Raw genomic sequence first — 20,699 nt, 5'->3', positions numbered from 1 at the left:
CATCTTGAATATCGGAGATGAGCCGATCTTTGACGACCGTATCATCAAGATTGAGACTCATACGTACAATCCATACGCCAACACAACGCTTGGATATAGCGACGAGATACGGATACCGATACAACATCAAGATTTGTACACGTTACCATGTGAAAGTTTTCTATACGTCGAAGGAAAGTTGATGGTGCGTAAAGTAGCTGAAGAGGGAAGAGTGGTATTGGGAAACAATTGTGTCGCGTTTATGTTTGATGAACTTCGATATGAACTCGACGGTGTGGAGATTGACCGCAACAGAAACGTTGGAATAACTTCTACGATTAAAAACTATATCTCTCTAACAACCGAGAAAGGTAAAATCTTGGGGAATGCTGCGTGGAATATGTCACATAATGCTGTTGAATCTTACTTCAATTTTTGCGTGCCGCTAAACATACTATTGGGTTTTTGCGAAGATTATAAGCGAATTGTGATCAACGCTCGTCACGAATTAATTCTGATACGTTCGCGCAACGATAACAATTGCATATTTGGACATGCTTCGGCTGAAGCTGATATCGAATTATTCAAGATACAATGGCGTATGCCACATGTAATATTGAGCGAGGTCAATAAACTATCCTTGCTGCGCGCGTTGGAAAGCGGGCGATACTTGAATATCAGTTTTCGCTCTTGGGATCTATACGAATTTCCTCTATTGCATAATACGACCAAGCATTCGTGGACCGTGAAAGCCGCCTCTCAGCTGGAGAAGCCGCGATACGTGATCTTTGCGCTGCAGACTGGTAGAAAAAATGCTGTGTCAAAAGATATTACTACATTCGACGACTGCAAATTGACCAACGTTAAACTCTATCTGAACTCGGAATTTTATCCCTACGATGATTTGAATTTAGATTTCGATAAAAATAGATTCGCCCTCTTGTTCGATATGTATTCTCGTTTTCGCAAATCTTATTACGGATGTGATAATGATGATGTGTTATTAAACATTTCAAAATTTCTACATTGCGGTCCTCTCGCGGTTATCGATTGCTCGCGACAAAACGAGTCTGTCAAAAATTCCACCGTGGACGTGAGATTAGAGTTTGAGTGCAAGGAGGATATACCGACAAATACTACCGCCTATTGTCTCATCTTGCACGATCGTGTTGTCGAATATTGCCCATTGACCAACGTAGTTCGTAAAATTACCTAAATCAGCAAATATCCCCTCCAATGTCAAAATATATAAAGATTGAGATTTTGACGATCGGCAACAGTCGTACATCGTTCTTGTAATCGTACGGTAATATTATCAGCATGATCGCGCCAACGTTTGTGGATCTGCAGGGATTCATTATCGGGAGAAACTTTGTCGTGAAGGAAGTAGCGATATTGAGAAATGGATCTGTTCTCTCTCATTACTTTTTTGCAAGTCCCGTACCATGGCGTGCGCTTACAAAATCTGAGAGATGCCAAGCTTCATGGTTAATCGGACATCACCATGGACTTCAATGGGAGGATGGAAACGTTCCATACAGCTTCGCTAGGCGTTTAATTACGAGAGCTGTGATGGGTGCGACGGAAGAGGAAGATGGAGCATCTCCTATCGTGTACGTTAAAGGATGCGAAAAACGAGAATGGCTGGTCGATATACTTGACGATGATGCGAGAAACAACGTTATTATTGAGACCTTGGATGCGGATTATGAAGATATCACTTCGTTAAATAAGCTAGATGTTACTAATACTATGCGCTGTGAAAAACATTTGAAAAATTGCGCTTTACAAAATGTATTTAAAATATTCAATTGGTGGACGAATCATCATAAAGATTCAACCAAACATTATTTAGAATAAACTACTGTTAAAATATATTTTATTCTCTCTTATTCTTCCCTTTTCCTCTTTCATAGCCCAGTATTAAATTTCAGTACGTGACGTTAGATAGCGGCGTCAGCCACCTTATCAGGCTACGGATGTTACATTTCAGTACATGCACATAGACTTTAAATATTTGAATGGTGTATAAATAATTGTTTTGTCGTTCATTAGCCGTTCAATAGTCGTTCAAAGCCGTTCAAATCCGTTCGATAGCCGTTCAAAGCCGTTCGATAGCCGTTCAATGACCGTTCGATAGTCGTTCAAAGCCGTTCAAAAGCCGTTCAAAGCCGTTCAATGGTCGTTCAAAGCCGTTCGATAGCCGTTCAATGGCCGTTCGATAGTCGTTCGATAGTGGTTTACATATTATAATATATTATTCATATTTAAAAGGCTTTAGATATTTGCTCGTGAAAACATGCTAACTTTTGTTTTCTTATCAAGAGCTGAGAGTAAGCGTTCTTCGTAAGTGATACATCTCCTACTATAAAATGTTTGAGACAATGTCTATCCCGTTATGTTCGTCACAAAGTGTTTGACAGTCAGAAGTGAGTGACTTAAAGAACGACGAATAAAAATGTTTCGTCTTAATCTGGTAAGTAGTGTTCAGTGTTTTGGTATGTGTGTGCGACATTATGTGTGATATGTATTAATTAATAATATATTTCAGTTCGTGCAAATTGATGTCATCCACCGCCGATACATGCGGTGGATGAGAGGAAATTTGCGTTGGGCGCATGCGAGCTTGTGGGGTGACACTCGCGAAGCCCGCGAGTGTGCATGCGTGCACCCAACGCAATACGAAGATATTTTTTATTTACGGCCTCTTTTCGGCTTGGAGCCGTACGAAGAAGAGGAGAATTGGGAGCCGGAGGAAGAGGAAGAGGAAGAGGTGTCAGATGTGGAAGAAAATTTAGAGGAAGAGGTGGAGGAGGATTGGGAGGAGGATTGGGAGGAAGAGCTTGCGGCTCCAGGAGGATAATGTAAGTATCTATTTAAAAAATTATTATATTAATATAAATTTAATTTTTAATATTTAATATTTTTCTGTTTCAGAAGGAGCGCCGCCTATATATATATTTTTATTATTATTATTTTTATTATTATTATTTTTATTTTTATTATTTTTATTTTTATTTTAACACACACACACACACACACACACACACACATTGTAATACTCTGCGTTGATACCACTGCTTTATTATTATTATTATTATTGTAATTAAAGCATCAATTATTTCTACACCTTCTTCTTTCCTTTTCCTACATGCATGCCTCGCGCTATCTCATCGGTATATGCATGCCTCGCGCTATCTCTCTTTATCTCTTTCTCCCGCGAACGTCATCCTCTCCCTCGTGCCTGTGATCGCCTCGCGCCGCCACGCATATGCTCTCTCTCGCACCGCCTCGCGTATGCTCTCTCTCGCATCGCCTCGCGCTATCTCATCGGTACATGCATGCCTCGCGCTATCTAATCGAACGGTACGTAAGTTATCGAGGCGCAGCGAGGGTATTATCGCGTATAAAAGATATTTTGTTTAAAATAATCGTCCTATTTATTTAATCTCAATGATAAATAAACTTGATATAAAATTGTAAATTATGTATTTGTAATTACATCGAATATTACAGTTTTCGCAATCTCCATGGCTTCACAGTTATATCGAACTGAATACACAATTCCGAACACTCGCGAAAAATGATCTTCCCCGCGGCCCCGCGCCTACCGTTCCGCCGCGGTCCCCTCCCCCTCTCCGCGGATCCCGCGCCTACCGTTCCGCCGCGGTCCCCCTCCCCCTCTCCGCGGACCCCGCGCCTACCGTTCCGCCGCGGTCCCCCTCCCCCTCTCCGCGGACCCCGCGCCTACCGTTCCGCCGCGGTCCCCCTCCCCCTCTCCGCGGACCCCGCGCCTACCATTCCGCCGCGGTCCCCTCCCCCTCTCCGCGGACCCCGCGCCTACCGTTCCGCCGCGGTCCCCTCCCCCTCTCCGCGGACCCCGCGCCTACCGTTCCGCCGCGGTCACCCCCGTGACGTCATTCCCACCCCATGACGTCATTCCCACCCCCCGTGACGTCATACTCACCCCCGTGACGTCACCCCCCCCCGACGTCATCCCCCCGTGACGTCAACCCCCTCCCCCGTGACGTCACCCCCCTCCCCGTGACGTCATCTCCCTCCCCCGTGACGTCACCCCCTCCCCCTCCCCCGTGACGTCACCCCCCTCCCCGCGGTGACGTCACCCCCTCCCCCGTGACGTCACACCCTCCCCGCGGTGACGTCACCCCCCTCCCCCTCCACCGTGACGTCACCCCCCTCCCCCGCCGGTTTCCCCTCGCCCCTCACCCCCCCTCAGAGGACCATGGCTTAGAACCGGCCTAGATACACTACTCACCGCGTTGCTGGAACCTTAAGTTCACAAGTTTTTTGAAACGGTTTAATCTAAAAGAAACGGACGCGGATAGGTGTATTTTCTACGGAATGTATGAAGGACACGAAGTTTATCTCGCGCTTTTTGTTGACGACGGAATTTTAGCATCAAGGTCAATCGAAGTAATCGATAGCATAATCGCAGAGTCAAGCGAAGCATTCGAGATAACGTTGGGTGACTGCAGTAGTTTCGTCGGGATGCAGATTTGTCGAGATCGAAAGTCTAAAACGATGTTCGTCCATCAAACGGCATACGCGAGAAAAATAATCGAACGATTCAGGATGAGTCAAGCAAAAGGGGTGTCAGTACCGGCAGATCCCCATACGATTCTACATCCGGTCGAGTCAGAAGAAAACGGGAGAGAAAGCGTTCCGTATCGCGAGGCCGTAGGATCATTGATGTTCCTATCCGTAGTTACACGCCCGGATATCGCATACTCGGTAAACGCGGTTAGTAAATTTCTAAACAAGCATGATCAAAGTCATTGGCAAGCAGTCAAACGGATCATGTCGTATCTAGTCAAAACGATAGACGTAGGAATCGAATATCGAGCGAGCGAATCGAAAATCGGACTGACAGGTTTGGTGGGATACTCAGACGCAGATTTCGCGAGTGACGTTGAAACACGCAGGTCGACAACAGGGTACGCATTTTGTCTCGCAAACGGCATCGTTACGTGGTCGTCTCAAAGGCAGAAGTTAGTCACACAGAGTACGACAGAGTCAGAATATGTCGCAGCGGCGACCGCGACGCGAGAAGCTGTATGGCTTCGTACATTGTTAAACGGTATAGGATTTCGATGTGAAAAACCGACGACTTTGTACGTAGATAACCAGAGCGCGATTCGTCTAGTCCGAAATACCGAGTTTCACAAAAGAACGAAACATATTGATATAAGATATCACTACGTCAGAGAAAAATCAGAGAGCAACGAGATAGAGGTTGTTTACGTGCCTACGGAGGCACAGTTAGCAGATATCTTTACGAAAGCGCTCCCGAGAAATAGATTTATCAAACTACGCACATATCTCGGGATTGTTATCAAACGCTCGAACGGCGGAAGTGTCGAGGCAGTCCGTCGCATTTGATTAACGCGCATGCGTAAGCCAGCGCTTAGCGAAGTCCCACGAACAACGAAACGCCTCTAGTCGCCAGCCTGTCGCATGCGAGTGTTGACACATACTGTATAAGGTTAAAAATAAAAAGGAAGAATTCACATCGAAGACAAGAAATCTACGTCTCTTCTCTCGAAACACCAGCTTTCCAATTCCTCCAGAAAAGCAGATTATCCGAGCGCAATCTTACACCAACATAAAGATTATAAAAGTATTATACTACACCACGCGCGCGCGCACACACGCACACACACTCAAATTATTTTATTTAGAAATAATTATTTTATTTTCTATAATGGTTTGATCAAATAAAAAACGTAATTTATTAAAAATTTTATTCTTTTTGCTTTATCTATCGCAAAAATAACATTTTATATGCATATTATATGCATAAAAAAATGTTTTAATAATAACATATATGTATAACGTGCGCATAGTATATATGTTAAAACGAAAAATATTGCGTGAAACTAAAAAAAAACGAAATATATTAATTAATTCGTATACGCTTAATGTATTTCTTATCTATCATTTATGGATGTAGAATGTGTGGACCATAGTCAAAAAGTGGATGTATTAGCATAGACATGAACCAAAATGACCGACAGTACCGAAAAGTGGATGTGGGTAAGTGTTTCCAATTCCTAAAAGTGGATGCACGGCGCTGCTCTACGGCCTAGAAAAAGCGTCCCACGAAAATCGCCGGCATTGCCTCTCTCAGGCTTCTCTCTGGTATAACCATTTAGTTTCAAAAAGAAATTAATTTTTTAACACATTATCACATGCATTTGACTCTTATTAGCCCACAAAATTTAAATTGTGATTTTCGCATTAGAATCGTATCAGTTTTTTTACTTTTGATAAAAAAGAACAAAAAAACATTCAATATAATTTTAAACTCTTCATATACTAGTTAAAATTCAAGATTATCAACTTTTTTACCTCTCGAAATCTTATTAATTTAGTCTGAAACATTTTTTGTACAACAAATTTTGGAGAAAACATTTTATAACTCTTTATACGGAATGCCTTATAGTATACAGGGTGATTCAAAACAACCTTCTGTCCTTACAATGTCATATACTTGACATATACTATTCTAAGACGATTTTTCCTTTGCCAAAATTTTTTTCGAGGTTTAGTTTTTAAATTATAAGCCAAAATAGTTAACGAATTACGGGCCGCGTACGCGAGGCAGGCAAAAAAAGACTTTACATTTTATGTTAATATCCGTCTTTTGTAATAGTAGTAGTAGTAGTCTTTATTTGATTCCCCAATAGGGTTACAAAGTCTTTACAAACTCCTCCTTCTTACACACTCTTACATTGTTCATAAATCTTCCCCTCTCTGTTCTCTTCCTCCTCTTCACTTCTTCTTATATTTCTCTTTTAACCTATCCTCTCCTTAACCTATTTCTCCTCACTCACACACATCACTTCTTTCATTTCGCTTCCTTCTTCCCATCCTCACATACATACTTTTCTATCGTCCGTACCTTTCCCTCTTTTCCACTCTTAATCTTACTTCTATGTCTTTTCTTTTACCCCGCTTAATTATACTTTTCTCTCTTTCCCTTGCCACCTTTTCTCTCGACTCTCTCTCTTCTCCCTCTCCATCTCTCCTCTCTCCTTCTCTCTTTCTTCTCTTCTTCTCTCTTCCAAGTCCCACAGAGTTTCCTTCCTTACTCTCCGTCCTATCCGCTCCTGCTTCCTTTTCCTGAATCTCTTCTCCTCCTCTTCTCTCCTCTTCTCTCCTCTTTGCCCGGTCCCTGTGCTTCCCCTCTCCTTCATATCGCTTCCCGTCCTCTGTCCGCTCTCCTCCTCTGCTATCGTTGTTGACCTCCTCTGTTTCTCTCATCTTCCTCTCTCTTTCTCTACCCTTCTTGTTTCAAACTCTTATCCTTCTCTCTTCTTCCAGTCGTTCCTTCATCCATTCTTCCCTATGCATTGTCGCCTCTTCCTTTCTTCTCCTTTTCCCTTGATCTTTTCTTCTCTTCTCTCTTCTTTACCGCCGTGTGTTTTCCCCTCTAATTTCCATGCCACTTCCTCCTTTCCTATACTCCTTACTCGATTCCAATTCGCCTAACTTTTCTTTCGCCGTTCCTCTTTTCTCCCTTTGACTCCCGTTTTCGTGTTCATCCGCCATGTGCTTGTTCCACTTCCATTAGCTTGTGCCATCTCATATCATACGTCTTCCCTCTCAGCTCTTTGTCACTTGTCCTGTTACCCTGCTCTGCCTTATCCGTTTCTACTCTTCTCCTTACCGATATCCTTTCCGTCGCTTTCTACGTGACTCTCCTCTTCTCCCTCTTTCCATCTTCTTTCTCTTTCCCCCATCTTCCTAATCTCCAACCGCTCCAATCTTTGCATTCTTTCTTTATCCCGACTCTTCACTCCTATCTCCCTTCATTCAGTTTGATGCACCTCCTCCTGCTACTGTCTTTTCCGACCTCTCTCACTTCTCCCTATCTCCTCCTCATCATCCTCACGAGTACATTTTCTCCCTGTTCATTCTTTCCCATCGGAAACGAAAGTCCATATCCGTCTTTTATAAACCTTACATTTTCTGGCAAACACTTGAATACGAATTAATTAAGTCTGATTTCGCCGTGTAGTGACAAGCAAAAACACATACATATATATATATATATATATATATATATATATATATATAGGGTAGTCTGTAATTCATGGTACAATTGGCAAAAAACTGATTCTTCATGAAAAAACAAATCGAAATTGCAGAACGAATTTTCTTTTTCATATGAGGCTTCATTTTTGATAAAATCGATTATAAATATTAATTAAATACGCGTGCACTTGACTAAGATACCGTTGAGTGGATCTTGATACACATCACTATTTATTCTTCTGTTTGTATACAGTGTGACAAAGCTCACTGGAAAAGATTCAAGATAATCTAAAAGAGTCCAGCTTTGTAGCTATGAAATAGAATGGGCAATATTTCCAAAAAGCCCCATGTAAAAAAATTTCATTATGCAAGTTATGATTTATTTTTTCATGAAGAATGACCTTCTTGCCGGTTATACCATGAATTACAGACCATCTTGCATAATAAAAAAAAGCGCCAAATGCGAAATCCCCTCCTCACTTCATTCTGCGGTGAACATTTGTGCCAGCGTGGATGCTGGTAATCTGTAGAGGCTATTCTGTGGCGACGATGGATTAGATTATTAATTGGGAACAGAAGGGGGGATGCTTAGGCGAAGTATAGACTGGGCTACTTGAGGAGGCATATTGGTGATCAGTCAAGACTCATCGCTGAGCGGTTACGGGCGTTAATTTTGATTCGTCTAATACGATTGAATCGCTCTGAACATATGCTGGGTACGTCGTCTCTTCATGGTTATCGGAACTGCGTCCATTGAGCGAGATTCCAACATCACTTTAGTATCGTATATACTGTGTTAAAGTAATATAAGAAGTGTGAAGTCTGAATAACTCAGTGATAAGAATAGTTGCCCGGAAAGCGAAAGACTCGGATTCGATTTTAGATTTAGCCACTCCCATTTCGCACACTTTTTCTAATCCGCAATATTGTTTTCTAACAATTATTTGTCAAGCTGAAAAAATGTGTAAATGCCCTATACAGATAAGTTAGTGCCACAGATAGATGATGGCTACAGTGTTTCTTAGTGTCACTCTCCACTGCATTCACCTCTGTTTTTTACTTGAAAATAAAGATATTTAGGTGGAGACATTAAAATGATTCACCTTGTATATACAAAGTTTCCGGTATTGACTGTATCACCTCATCGATCATATTATATTTTTTTATAATCTTATTACATCAGTAATATACAATTCAAACTTGATTTTAGGGTTTTAATATCGAATATTAATATAGGCGTTTAAAAAAAATTGTTTTTATTACTTTTATAATATCTTTGAATAAATTTCAATGCTATAGGTTGAGAAACAGATGGTACGATCAGTAAGAGAGGAAATCTATTTAAGTTATTTGGACTATGAGATAAACGAACGAATAGTATGGGTGCTTATTTGGCCTGGCATGGTTGTTCTATGCGTTTCGCAAATTTATTGGAGTCTTGAAGTACAAAATTGTTTAGTTGAGCATGCACCCTTTGCAATGGAATCACTCTACGAGAAATTAAAGATTGAAATCTTGAAATTGGTCAATCTAGTTAGAGGTTTGTGATATTATAATAAACACAACATTATATTAAATTCTTTGTTTGAAAGAACCTGTTTGTGAAAATTTCGACTGAATTGCAGGACAACTGTCCAAGCAAAATCGAACAACATTGAACGCTCTTATCACCATTGATGTACATGCAATGGACGTCGTTAAGTCTCTTATCGAAAAGCGGATCATTAACGAGATGGATTTTGAATGGTTAGCGCAACTTCGTTATTACTGGGAGGACGATGTTTACGTCAGACTTATCTATTCGACAATAAAGTATGCTTACGAGTACATCGGTAATTGTCCACGTCTTGTAATCACGCCTTTGACTGATAGGTATGTTATCTCTAAAATAAAATAAAATATAAGAACTGCTGATTATTATATTTCATTAAAATTAGATTTTGATCTTTAATTAACATAACAAGGAAAAATCTATGAATATCTGTAACAGGCGTTTTTTAAATAATTTTATTATGAAAAACTACGATATCAGGTTACTTCGCAATCTATCACTTTGTCTGTAAGATATTTATACGTTGATATTTTATCGTTTGACATTTCATCGTCTGCGACATTTTATTATTTGTGACATTTCATCGTCTAATCTATTTTACAATGATACTTATTCCCCCGATATTTGATTATGCAATACATTTTATCATATTTTACTGCTAGTATCCATTATTATTAAAGTTATTCTCATGCGAAAACTTTCAAACCTATTATAGAACCATAATTTAACCATAATTATAGTACCATATAACTATAGACTTTATTTTGCATCTGAAGCACCAGAGGATGTGAGCTGGCTCTTGTTTCATGCGGAAACTTACAAATTCACTTGGAACCATATAATTATAAACCTCAGACGATGAAATGTTCATAAATTGTTAAAAACAATATCAAATTACTCAAAACAAATATGTGGAAACTAAAGATCAAAAAAATCAAAATCTTATATTAAAAATGCTAGATATCGATGTTTTATAAACTTTAAAGCGTAAAACTGCAGAATAGAACATTTATCTCCAATGACCTTGATCTTGACATATGTTGTGAAAGTCATAATCCTGAGTAATATTCAAAAGATTTTAGCCGTTGCTCGTTGTTTATTAGAAAGTTATTGATACATCCTGACTTCACGATTCCTTTCTTCTGCGAAGTTGCAACAATAATCGTCGAGTAGCAATAAAATAAGTCTTTTAATAAATAGAAAGTCTTGCACCATATAATACTTTAATTATTTTATCATTTGTCTGTAAATATATCCATGAATAACCGCGAAAAAAAACAAAAAAAACTAAGCCGACCTTCTAAATAAAAATTAATTATAAATTTTAAGAAATTAGGTTCTCGAGTGATATCCCAAATTCCAAATAATTGTGGGCTAGTAAGAGCCAGAACGCGGATGCTAGTGCATCAGTTTCATAGAAAAATAAGTTTTCTATGAATCTGATCATATGCACAGGGCACGAAATTTACTTGGTGCTATAATAAGATTTTCTAAAATTAATCTCAGTTCGAGATTTATATGAACCCCTCTTTACTCTCCTGAAGAAACGAAAGCGATTTCGTGCCGAAATTTTGTGCCCTGTGCACATAATCAGTTTCATAGAAAAGTTATGTTTCTATGAAACTGATGCATTATCATCCGCGTTCTGGCTCTTACTAATCCGCGATTATTTGAAATTTGTAATATCACTCAAGAGTCTAATTTCTTAAAATTGTTAGTTCACGCCGGCTAAAAGATGGCGTTATTAGTAATAGATATTTACATATAAGGCGAATAAGGAATATCGGTGGTGTGGGGTCTGAATAGTTCAGAAGTAAGAAGTCTCTCGGCGAAAGACTCGGGTTTTATTCCCGATTCAGCGACTTTGCCCCAACATTTTTGTCGCTTTCGTCTCTCCAATGGGGGTAAAGAGGGGTTAATATAAATCTCGAATTGAGATTAATTTTAGAAAATCTTGGTATAGCACCAAGTAAATTTTGTGCCCTGTGCACATGATCAGATTCATAGAAAACTTATTTTTCTATGAAACTGATGCACTACCATCCGCATTCTGGCTCTTACTAGCCCGCGGTTATTTGAAATTAATTATAAATATCAATAGATATCTCATACACTAAAATTTTCCAGTGAAAGAACAAAGAAACAGCGAAAAGGGGATGAGATCACCTTATGAAATATCTAATAAAAAATAATTGCATCAATATCGATAAAAATCATAGAAACATAAGATCTTTGCTATCCATCTTAGAATCACGTGCGCGAAAGTCCGCCGGAAAATGTTTAACAGCCCTGTGACCGATCGACGAACTATAAAAAAAGAGCTCGCGAGATTCGCATAGTCAGTCAGTCAGTCATTTTTTCGCCAGTTATTCACGACATAGTGAACAACCGAGTTCCCACCAATGTCTTTACTCGTCATTCGGAGATCTGAACCAAACACGATAACACACCATGAGACTCAGAGCGACCCGAAGCGTAGAAAAAATCGCCACCCGTTTGTTTTTCGAGATAATAGTAGATAAAAGGTAAGCCGCAATCATTTAATTTTTATTCATATAGGATAGAAATCTTATTATTTTACACTGGTTTCGTAGTGAAAACCAGATCGGGCAAATTATAAATCCTACGACTAAGTCGCACAAATCAAGTTTATCGCAGGACTCGGAAAGGTGTTAACTCGAGCACCCGCGAATTCTAGTTTTACAATTAATCTAGCGATTATGAGATTAGATTTAGCTCACCATACATTCAAACACACATAATCAACCACACGAAACCTACAATTTTTTCATTTTCTCCCTATCATTTTTCTCCTAGCTACTCTCCCGTATATTTTCCCGCACGCCCTTCTCCTTTCCCTGAATCACCATTTTTTTTGCAATCATCCTCCTCAATATCAACAGTTGTTCTCAATAATTCGCTTGCTCCTTCTCCTCAACCTTCTGAATCGAATGATTTTTAAAAGGCAATCCAAGATTTTATCCATGAACTTTCTGATTCAAAAACAGAATCATCCTACTGAAACTAACATCACGATTTAAAGATCTCTTTATATATTTCTTCATTCGATGACTCATTTTCCACACTGTTCAAATTTACATTTTATTTTTGATATTTTTATTTACTGAAAGATAATCACATATTGTATTAATCAGCCAGAGATTTAATCTTAACAATAAACTTTCTCTAATCACTTTAACTGATGTCCCCTAAATTTGTGGGGGACACCCGCAGAGAGACAACCACATGCAAACACACTTATACTCACACGATTAATATTATCTTCATTTACATATATAAAAACGTGTATTCAAACTGTCATTTATTTTCCTAATGAATAAAATTATATTTTTATTTAATTAATCAAACATTTCTTAATTTTTCTCTCGTTCCCAATACGAAGACTTAGTCCCATTCCGCGTAAAAGAGATTAAATTCCTTGATTGAAAAGGGACCACCGAACGAACGTCTGAATAAACAGCGTAATAGCGATCTGAACGGTCGTTTATCTGACTTTCAGGCCTGCAAGTTAGTTTGACTAGATTCTTATGTCACAAGGCTGATTTCAGGATAATTAAGATAGTTGTTGCGCTCTTCCATTAACTCATCCCTCCTTCATTATTAATAATTAAATAGTACGCTAAAAATAAATAATAAATGCGATAATCTAAACTTATTTGATTAAAAAAAAGGCATTAATTTTATATTAGTTCTATATTTAAATATTTATATAATCCATAAGCAGAGACGGAGCAGAGCCTCTTCTCCTGCATCTCCGAAAAATTAACCAAACCGAAACCTATTTCTGATTTCACATTAAAATTAGATTTGGGTTGGGTTAGAATTTTTTGAATGGAGATGTAGAAGGATGGGCAGGCTCCTCCCCTGCCCGTGAAAATCATAACTTTTTGAAATTAATTCTTATGCGAGAACTTGCAAACCTATGCACAACCGTATAATTCTCGTTTTGCGTCTGAGGCACAGGGCAATATTAGATAAACCTCGCTTCACACGGAAAGTTGCAAACCCATGTGAAATCGTATAATTCATCGATGCCTTCTATGAAATAATGAGTTCTATATATCCATTAAATCGATCAAATACAATTTAAAAATTCCGATGAATAAAGTTTTATATTGTTTTTTTGTTGTTGTATATTTATCATACTTAATTGTAACTAATAACACACATCCGTGATAATTGTTAGTATTAAATTATTGTCTGTATAGTTATTGTAAAGTGAATGCATGGGGAGGAGTCTGCCTCTCCCTTTGCATCTTCACTTTCAAAATTCTAACCTAACCCAAAACAATTTCTATTATTTATTTCTAAATCAAAATTAGGTTTGGATTAGGTTAGTTTCTTTGGGGTAGGGATGTAAGGGAAAGGGATTCGTCTTTGCCCTGCCCACACACTTAAATACTTAAATACTTAAATACTTAAATATACAATTAATATAAAATTCAGACTCGGAGAAATTCAAATTATCGTATTTAATACTTTTATCGTATAATTTGATTGTTAATAACTTTTTAATAAATAATGAACGACGGCTGAAATCTTTTGGATGTTACTCAGCGTCATGAGCTTGATAACATACATATGTCAAGATCAAGGTCGTTGGTATTCTATTTTGTAATTTTACCTTGTGAAGGTTATTTGTGTTATGGAAACAGCTGAAATAGACATTTGAACATGTTCATTTGAATTGTCTAATAAAGCAATATCTAAAGCTTAAAGTGAAATATTTCAGATATTATGCGTTTATAATATAAATATATTAATAGATAACAAGTATTAATTTTGGCACAATTAACAAGAAAAAGTGATAAATTTTCAATATTTGAAACTCATATATTTTATGTATTTTGAGGCGTAGAACACGAATTCGTTGAAAAATTGTTGTTCTCGTTCCATTTTTTATATATTCTTGATTAAACATGATAATTTTATGCGTATCAAGAGAAATGATAATGTGTTGTGGTAGTCAACTGTAACTAACTGCATGTTTAAAATCAAAGAAAAGTAGCTAGTAGTCTGAACATACCGCACGTCTTGATGTTAGACTCATTAAAATACTAATGAATATAAACTTATCGATAAAATACAAGGCAAAACAAAACAAAAAACAAACAAGAAGAAAAACAATAAGAAGTTTTAGGTTTCAACGGGTAATATGCAAATTTTTGAGGTTGGTCGTTTGAAGATTTATCTAGATGTTCTGATACTGGCTGTTCCGTCGGCTCCTGAATGCACAGCGACGATGCGATCTATGAGCCAAAACTGTGGTGGTAAATCGTTCTCTCGCGCGACCACTATTTGCTCAGGTTGAACTGGTAGTCCTTCTCTTTGCTTCCACATCGTGCGCTGTTGCATTTGGTGCGAGTAGTTAACTGACTACCGCTTCCAAAATTGCTGACATATTTGCTCGATATGCTGCTAACGAGATAGACGATTCATCGACAAATGTTGTAAACTCGGTTCCGGATATAAAATAAGTGAGTCTCCAATTAAAAAGTGTCCAGGAGTTAGTTGGGAACAATCTTCAGGATCAAAGGATAAAGGCGTCAAGCGTCTTGAATTTAATATTGCTTCGATCTGAAACAGTGTAGCCGCTTCTACAAAAGTTAACGAGCCATCTAATGCAGCTCTATGCAAATGATATTTTGTGTCGTACAGTGGCCTTCCACAATCCATCAAAATACGGCGCTCGCGGGAGAATGAAATGCCATGTGATAACATCGGCAGCCTATTTCATTTACTATACGATGTCGAAAATCCTCACGATTAAAGAGATCGCGTAACTTTTCCAATGATCGCTCCTACGAAATTGGTGCCGTTATCTGAAAATATATTTGACGGTTTTCCTCTTCGACCAATAAAACTTTTCAGCGCGCTTAAGAATCTTCCGGAAATCAAATCAGATACTAGCTCAATATGAACTGTCTTAGTGGCGAGACAAACGAATATTAAGATCCAGGCCTTTGATTTTTTCGTATTACGACGCTTGCCTTCTCGTATGAAAATTAGACCACAATAATCCACGCCGACAATGTTGAACGGACGTGAAGGTATAACGCGATGGAAGATCACCCATGATTTGTTGGGATGCACGAGGCCTTGTTTTAAAGCACGTGACGCATTTATGTCTTATTCTTCGAGCACTTAGCGGCCAATATCGAGATCTCACAGCTCCCAATGTAGCCTGAGGATTTGCATGAAATGATTTTTTATGCTTGTATTCAATAATGACTTGAATAAGTCGATGATGTGCTGGCAAAATCAATTGATGTTTAGCTGCATAACCGAGATCTGAATTTTTTAGCCGACCATCGACTCTCAAAAGTCCCTCGCTATCTAGAAAAAAAATTAGAAAAAAATTGATCTCTGATTCTAATTGAGCTTCGATCTCTTTGTGGAATGTTATCTGTTAAACTCTCTTAACGATTTTTGTCAAGGATGTTTTCAATTCTTGTGCTGAAATCGGATCAAACTTTCGGTGCTCCGCTTTAGCTCGTATATTGTACGCGAAACGAAAACACATTACAATCGCTTTAACGAGTTGATTTAACAATATATGATGAAAATCTTTCAATTACATTGAACTCTTCTTGTAACACGGTGACAGCGACTATTATCTTTCGCTGCTCAGGTAATTCTTCGAGATTCACGCTAGCTCGGACAATCTTAGGCCAAAATGATTTGTCATTGCATAGCCACTGTGGACCGTTCCACCATAGACTTGAGCCTTTGAGAGTTTCGGGATTAGCACTGCGAGATAGAATGTCTGCTGGGTTATCGTTAGTTCTTACATGATGCCAACTTTCAATTGCCGTAAACTCCTAAATTTCCTCAACTCGATTTGCGACAAACATGAATTTACGGTTTGGTGATTTGATCCAATCAATGATTATCGTAGAGTCTGTCCAATAATATGTCTCGTGTATCTTTAAACCCAAAATCGAGATAATTTTGTCGATTAATTGGGCTAATAACTAAGCACCACACAACTCCAATCTGGGTAAAGATATCGTCTTTAGAGGTGCCACTTGCGATTTTGAACATAATAAACTTGTGCAATGTACGCCATTTTGATCGATAACGCGCGTATATATGCATGCTCCATACTCATTCTGGCTTGCATCGCAGAATCCATGCAGCTCAATATTAATGATCATCTGGGCCTCTACCGTCTTACGTGGAATTTGAAGTTCGTTTAGGTGCTTTATCTAAGATTTGTAAATGTTCCACTCAGTGTGCAAGTCCGAGGACAATGACTCATCTCAGTCTGCAATGTCCACAATTTTTGAATAAGTATTTTTGCCAATAATATGACTGGTCCAAGAAGACCTAAAGGATCGAAGATTTGCGAGACACATGATAAAATCATTCTTTTCGTCGAGCGTTGAGTATGACTAATGTCAATTGAAATTGTATTGAAATACATTGTTGATGGGATTCCACTGGATACTTAGAGTTTTAAAGATACCTTCTTTATCCAATGATCGTATTGAACTCATTGTGGATGCTTTTGGAATATCCTTGAGCAATTTTATGTCATTTACGCGGCATGAAACCCGGAGGTCCTCCGCCAGGAGCTTCGTGGTTTCGTTGCAAATTTGTAATGCCTTTATTTTCAAATTTGACCCTGTGATCAAATCATCGACATAAAAATTGCGCAGCACAATTCGCGATCCAGCGGGACAATTTCTTGTTTCTACTTCAGCGAGACTTTTGAGAGACTTAATCGCAAAAAATGATGCTGGACTTGTTCCATATGTGAGAGTCAACAATTCAAATTCTTTCAACTGCTCGTCCGGATTATTGCGCCAAATAATCCTCTGCAAAGCTATTTGTGATTCGTCTACAAGTACGAGGGTCGCTTGATAAGTTTGGTAAATTTCTATGAGATGGCACCACAATCCATTTGTCGATCCATCGCCGAGTGAAGATGCATGAGATTGCTGAGGCTGTAGGCATCTCCAAAATATCTGAACGAGTACATAATATCTTGCATGAAAAACTGTACGTAAAAAAGCTATGTGCACGATGGGTGCCGCGATTGCTGATTCTCGATCAAAAACGCACGCGATAGGACATTTCAACGTAGTTGAAAGGCGTCATGTTTGGCGATGGTTAAACGCAATTCGCAGGACTTTTGGCGTCGATTTGTGATTGTGGATAAAACTTGGATCCACTATTATGCGCTTGAGTCGAAGGAGCAGTCAAAATAGTGGATAATGCCTGGTGAAAGCGCATCGAAGAAGGCGAAGACTGTTTTGTCGGCTGAAAAGGTGATGGCAACTGTTTTTTTAGATTTCCAAGGAATTATCCTGATTAACTACTTGCAGAACGGTAAGACAATAACAGGAAAATACTATGCAACATTATTGGATTGTTTGAACGAAGAGCTGAAAAAAATGATCAAGATTGGCGCGCAAAAAAGTGCTCTTCTACCAAGACAATACGCCGTCCCACAACTCGACCGTCGAAATAGTAAAATTACAGGAATTAGGCTTTGAATTGATTTCTCATCCACTCTATCTTCCGGATTTGGCCCCATACGACTTCTTCTTGTTCCCAAAGTTGAAAATCTGGCTCGATGGGAAGAAATTCTCGTCAAATGAGGAAGTCATCTGTTAGCAGAATGTTAGCAGAATAACTGAATCAAGTGTAGACAAGAATCAAGTGTAGACAAGAATAATATTTTTTTATTATAGGAGCGATTACATTGACAAAACATGGTTTTCACTTTTCGTATGTAACAGTAACTAGGATAATAATTCAGTTCAAGCAGATAAGAAAATAAATCACTAGGGTTCTCTATATAGATGGCGCTGCCTGAATGTGAAAACAAACCAAGATAAAAAAACAAAAGGATAATAGAATTTGTAACAATTACTTAACTTTAATACTCTTCTTTAATCAATACGAATTAAATTGCAGCGATCTCTTAATATAATAAACTTATTTCTGGCTAAGCCTTTGGTTAATAAATCAGCTAATATCATTTCAGTTGGGCAATATTCGCATATGATGTGTTTCTTATCGATGTGATCCTTCATAAAATGAACTTTCGTATCAATATGTGTTCGGGAGTCGACCTCGACGAGATCGCCTCGAGTGAGACGCTCAGAGATGAGCGAGAAGCGGTGTGTAACGCGAATCCGTAGATTCGCTGAAGGATAAGGTGTTGATAGACAGATTCGAATGCAGATTGTTTGAATTATTCGTTTTATTTAGAATAATAGGAGCGAGCGACGGCACGTAGTCCGCGATTCCGACGGAAATCTTCAAATTGTCCTGTTAATTATTGCTCCTTTTTCGCGGTTCGAAAATCTTGATTAAGAGCTTCTTGCTAGAAACTCTCGCGAGAACGGAAATCTTGCACGCGGACGCCGGATGGAATTTAGCGCGAGGCAGAGGACTTTCGCGATGCGGGGAACAAGCGTCGACTCTCGGACTCCAAACAATTAACAATCACAAACTCAATAGTTATAGAGCAGGTAGTAATACAGACAATGAGGCGTCTTTCGCACTGAGTTCGATGCTCGATCGTATGCTAGAAGGTCGGTTGAGAATTTACAATGAGAATGACGAAAGCGCATACGAAATGAGCGAATTAAACGATAAGAAATGCGCGAACGAACAACACAAGAATAAACTACACGAGCGAAAGTTACAACAGCAGCGCGAATGGTCTATGAGTACCGCGACACGACACGAGCAAGAATACGACACGAGAAATAATGATCGATTGCTATCGACCAGCTCGAATCGTCGTCGGCGGCAGATTAAGATTTTCCCGAATTGACCGCCGCGAGAATATGTGCGCGATCGGATGCGAGACAATTCGGAATTGAGACGAGTAAGCCACTATAACTCCGATACGAGCAAGAATAGAGAAAGAAAGTTGATCGAGCTCGATGAACGACCGGCTCGAAACGTCGTTACAGGCAGACTAAATCGAACGACCGCGGAAACTCGCGTTCTGCCGATGGGAATAATAAGGTTTTTTCGACGTCGAACCTTCGAGATCCAGCTGTTTGTCACAGTTTTTCATTTCGAATATCACGCAATCACGCGTTGATCGGCTGATCGACGGTGTTTGCCCTCGCTCGTGTTTTGATGTAGCCTTTTATTGTTCGAATTTGTCGGTTGAATTTGCTGTTTAATTCCATCGACTGAATTTAATGTTTCAATTCTGAACAATATGTTTTGTACATACGGTTGCTTAAATTTTCGTTGATAATCATTTTCAAAACACTTGGATTGTCCTCATGTATATCTTTGTACATGTTTGTACAAACCTTTCCATTTCAGATCATCTAAAAGTCGTTGTATCCAAATTGATTCCTTGCATGCTTCCGAGAGTGCAATAAACTCTGTTTCTATTGATGATAAGGCGATGCAATCCTGTTGTTTAGAGCTCCAACTAATGCACCGCCGAGCATAAATATGAAACCAGAATTAGATTTTTTGACTCACGATCTTCAGTCCAGCTTGCATCGGCAAAACCAATTAAGTTCTCGTTGTCTTTAACATCGCCCAATTTCAGATGTAATGATAAAGTGCTCTTAAGATATCTAATTAACTTTTTAACTTGGTTCCAATCAAATGTTGTGGATTTAGATATCTTTTGTGATAAGATGCAAACAGCTGCCATGATGTCAGGTGTATTCGTTGAAATATATAACAAATGACCAATTGCAGCATGATATTTGTCATTATTTGTCATTATGTTTTTATCACATCTTCAGGTTCCTTCTGATACGATGGGCTCAACTGTATATCAGAATCCTTAGCGTTATTTGATTGATATTTTGTAGCTATATTTAAAATATATTCTTGTTGGGGTCAAGTAAAAAATAGTTATTCTGTTTTGCAACTCTGATTCCTAAATAGCTCGCTTTTACCGAGATTTTTAATATCAAAACTTGCGCTAAGTATTTTCTCAATCTTGTTAATTACTTCAATCGAACTGCCTGCCACTAATATATCATCTACGTATATAAGAAAATATATTCTTCCTTTGCTTCCATTATATGTGTATAAACAATTATCGGTCTTGCTTTGTGTTAATTTTGCTTTAATCAATACATTGTGTAGC

General features: G+C 38.7%; 1 protein-coding gene across 1 annotated transcript in view; it reads left to right on the top strand.

Annotated features, from left to right (window-relative positions):
• The window catches only part of Dhc62b (Dynein heavy chain at 62B), a 962,114-nt gene that overhangs the window by 302,480 nt on the left and 638,935 nt on the right, over positions 1 to 20,699 (top strand). The window contains exons 15-16 of the mRNA XM_070302893.1: positions 9,337 to 9,577; positions 9,663 to 9,909. Of these exons, the coding sequence (XP_070158994.1) occupies positions 9,337 to 9,577; positions 9,663 to 9,909 (488 nt within the window). The remainder of the gene's footprint in view (positions 1 to 9,336; positions 9,578 to 9,662; positions 9,910 to 20,699) is intronic.

This window comes from Polyergus mexicanus, unplaced genomic scaffold (genome assembly GCF_030449975.1).
Source record: "Polyergus mexicanus isolate NDT 795.1 unplaced genomic scaffold, iyPolMexi1.0 SCAF_10, whole genome shotgun sequence".
NCBI lineage: Eukaryota > Metazoa > Arthropoda > Insecta > Hymenoptera > Formicidae > Polyergus > Polyergus mexicanus.
The sequence above is the reverse complement of the archived record's forward strand: the minus strand, read 5'-3'. Positions and strand labels throughout refer to the sequence as shown.